At 35.9% G+C, this 2,920-nt stretch overlaps 1 protein-coding gene across 2 annotated transcripts in view; it reads left to right on the top strand.

The window, feature by feature from the left end:
* RGS22 (regulator of G protein signaling 22) overlaps positions 1-2,920 on the top strand; it is a 140,390-nt gene that overhangs the window by 88,123 nt on the left and 49,347 nt on the right. For both annotated transcript variants that reach the window (XM_017883365.1, XM_017883366.1), the window contains one exon: positions 1,820-1,888. In XM_017883365.1, coding sequence (XP_017738854.1) covers positions 1,820-1,888 — 69 coding nt within the window. The remainder of the gene's footprint in view (positions 1-1,819; positions 1,889-2,920) is intronic.

Below are 2,920 nucleotides of genomic sequence, written 5' to 3'. Positions count from 1 at the left end.
AGTATAATAAAAAAAAAAGAAAAAAAAAAAAAAAGAAAATCGAGTTGGTCATAGTAATTACTTAGTGAGGTTGCTCTGAAAAATGAAGTGAAATTAACAGGTGCTTAGTGTCTTAGAATTGTGCCTGGCACATGGCAAACACTCAAATCTTATCTATTAATATAGTTGTTATTTTTAATATTATTAAGTCCTCACACAAATGGACAAGGTTATACAAGGATATTCATTGCAATATCAAATGGGGGAAGAATTAGATGAGTTATGATAATTCTGTACGATGGAAAAATATGCAGATTTCCTTACCAAATGAGATATGAGATTTCCACATGTACTATATGAAAGATGTCATTTATTGAACAAAACAAGGAGGATGCAGAACAATATATAGAAGATAATCCCATTACGTTTACTTACATCTCTGTCTATGCATATCTATCCATCCATCCATCCATTTATGCTTATGATAGAAAAATATCTATGCCTCCTGGGAATGGGTTTGGGGAGTGAGGATTTTTACTTTTTATTTTGTAAAGTGGGTTTGTCTTTGCTTTGTCTTGTTTTTGTTTTATACGAAGTATTTCTTTGATAATTTAAAATGTCATTAGCATACCTTGTTTTTAGGTTTCAGGCAAACCTGATCTTTATAAAAATAACACAGAGGTCAGAAAACACGTAATTTTGGACTTTAGTATGCAAAGCCACATGCCATTAATACTAATCAGGAAGAACCTGAAAAGCTTCCTTCTATATTCAGTTTCTCAAACACTTTGTGGCCTACTTATTTGGAAATACCCTTAGTCACTTGAGCTGAGCAACTTATGGAAAACACAGTACAGTTGGGAAGACAGAATTTATAGTATGAAGAAGAAGGATTGACTTTAGGCAAAATGTTTCTGGAAATAAGCTTTGGGAAAACTCAAATCTCCTCATTCTCTTTCTTCAGGCTAACTCCAATTCTCTATCCAAAGCCAAGTAAAAGGACATCTGGATTGCTAATATTATTTACCACATTTCCTCATTATGTTTATTGCTGTAATTTTATTGTAATGCATAGTAATTTCTTGACTTAGCATTCTTTGGGTGGCCAGAAAAATAAACTGATTTTGGCAACCTTGAACCAAAGACAAAAAGGAGGGGTGACGATTTATTCTAAAATGGTGCTGGGACATCTCACACACTTAAGAGTTGACGCCCAAGCTTTAGAAAAGACGTAGGCCAGAACAGCCGTAGGAACCCAGCAATAATTCTCAGATCTTTTCTCCTGGCTCTGTCTATCAAAAAGACTTAGCTCCAGTGATTCTAGTCCTTATCTCTCTAGATCTGCTTCTGGATCTATCTGCTATGGACAGGGAGATAGAGTCAACAGCACAGATTTGTTATGAGTGGTTTCCAAGAAGGGGGAAATAATATGAATAGACAATAACCCCAAGAAATATCTACTGTATTTCCGTGTTGAGTAACTTTTAGTACTCTTTTAAAATTAGTTGTGAAAGTATATGGCTAGAAAATAGCTAAAAGTCTGAGAAGTTATAACTGTTTTCCAGCTTCAGTTCCCATGTGAGCTCAAGTGAAACTATCATCATTTGGGGTGATAACAATTGGCTATTATTATCTGTTTTACAGATGAGAATACAGTGCTCAGAAAAATTTGGTATCTGACCACAGGGCTTCCATTTTTAAGTTTTATCCTCTTTCTCCTAAACTTCACTATCTCTTATCCAAGTTAACCTTTATCTCATTTTTTAAGCTACTTAATTAGTAAATGATTTCAAACCTTTAGTCTGAATTACTGGGATAAAAAAATTGGTTTTGCTTTCAGGTGCAGATGAAAGACATAGCAGAAGAGCTCTTACTACAGAAACCTGAAAAGAAAATCGGGATCTGGAAGGCAAGTAATGTTTCTTATATTTTTCCTCTTGTAAGTTTTGCTCTGTCAAAGTATTGTTTTTCTTTCCCCTTCTTCTTCAAAATCCTCACTGAAGACATACTGTTTCCTAAACTGACAACTGAGCACTGATACTGTTTTTAATAGGTGAATGGAATTTGGAGGAAAATGTGACTCTATCAGAATTCTGTTCTTTTTTTTATATATACTTTAAGTTCTAGGGTACATGTGCACAATGTGCAGGTTTGATGTACCATGTTGGTTTGCTGCACCCATCAACTCATCATTTACATTAATTATTTCTCCTATGCTACTCCTCCCCCAGCCTCCCACTCCCCAACAGGCCCCAGTGTGTGATGTTCCCCTCTCTGTGTCAAAGTGATTGCATTGTTCAATTCCTACCTATGAGTGAGAACATGCAGTGTTTGGTTTTCTGTCCTTGTGATAGTCTGTTGAGAATGATGGTTTCCAGCTTCATCCATGTCCCTGCAAAGGACATGAACTCATCCTTTTTTATGGCTGCATAGTATTCCATGGTGTATATGTGCCACATTTTCTTGATCCAGTCTATCATTATGAACATTTGGGTTGGTTCCAAGTCTTTGCTATTGTGCAGGGTGCCACAATAAACATACGTGTGCATGTGTCTTTATAGCAGCATGATTTATAATCCTTTGGGTATATACCCAGTAATGGGATGACTGGGTCAAATGGTATTTCTAGTTCTAGATCCTTGAGGAATCACCACACTGTCTTCCACAGTGGTCTAACCAATTTACACTCTCACCAACAGTGTAAAAGTGTTCCTGTTTCTCCACATCCTCTCCAGCATCTGTTGTTTCCTGACTTTTTAATGATTGCCATTCTAACTGGCGTGAGATGGTATCTCATTATGGTTTTGATTTGCATTTCTCTGATGACCAGTGATAATGAGCATTTTTTTCATGTGTCTGTTGCCTGCATAAATGTCTTCTTTTGAGAAGTGTCTGTTCATATCCTTTGCCCACTTTTTGATGTTTTTTTTTTTTTTTTTTT

Source organism: Rhinopithecus bieti, unplaced genomic scaffold (genome assembly GCF_001698545.2).
Source record: "Rhinopithecus bieti isolate Rb0 unplaced genomic scaffold, ASM169854v2 scaffold_14225, whole genome shotgun sequence".
Classification (NCBI taxonomy): Eukaryota; Metazoa; Chordata; class Mammalia; order Primates; family Cercopithecidae; genus Rhinopithecus; species Rhinopithecus bieti.
This window is presented reverse-complemented; position numbering and strand designations above follow the sequence as displayed.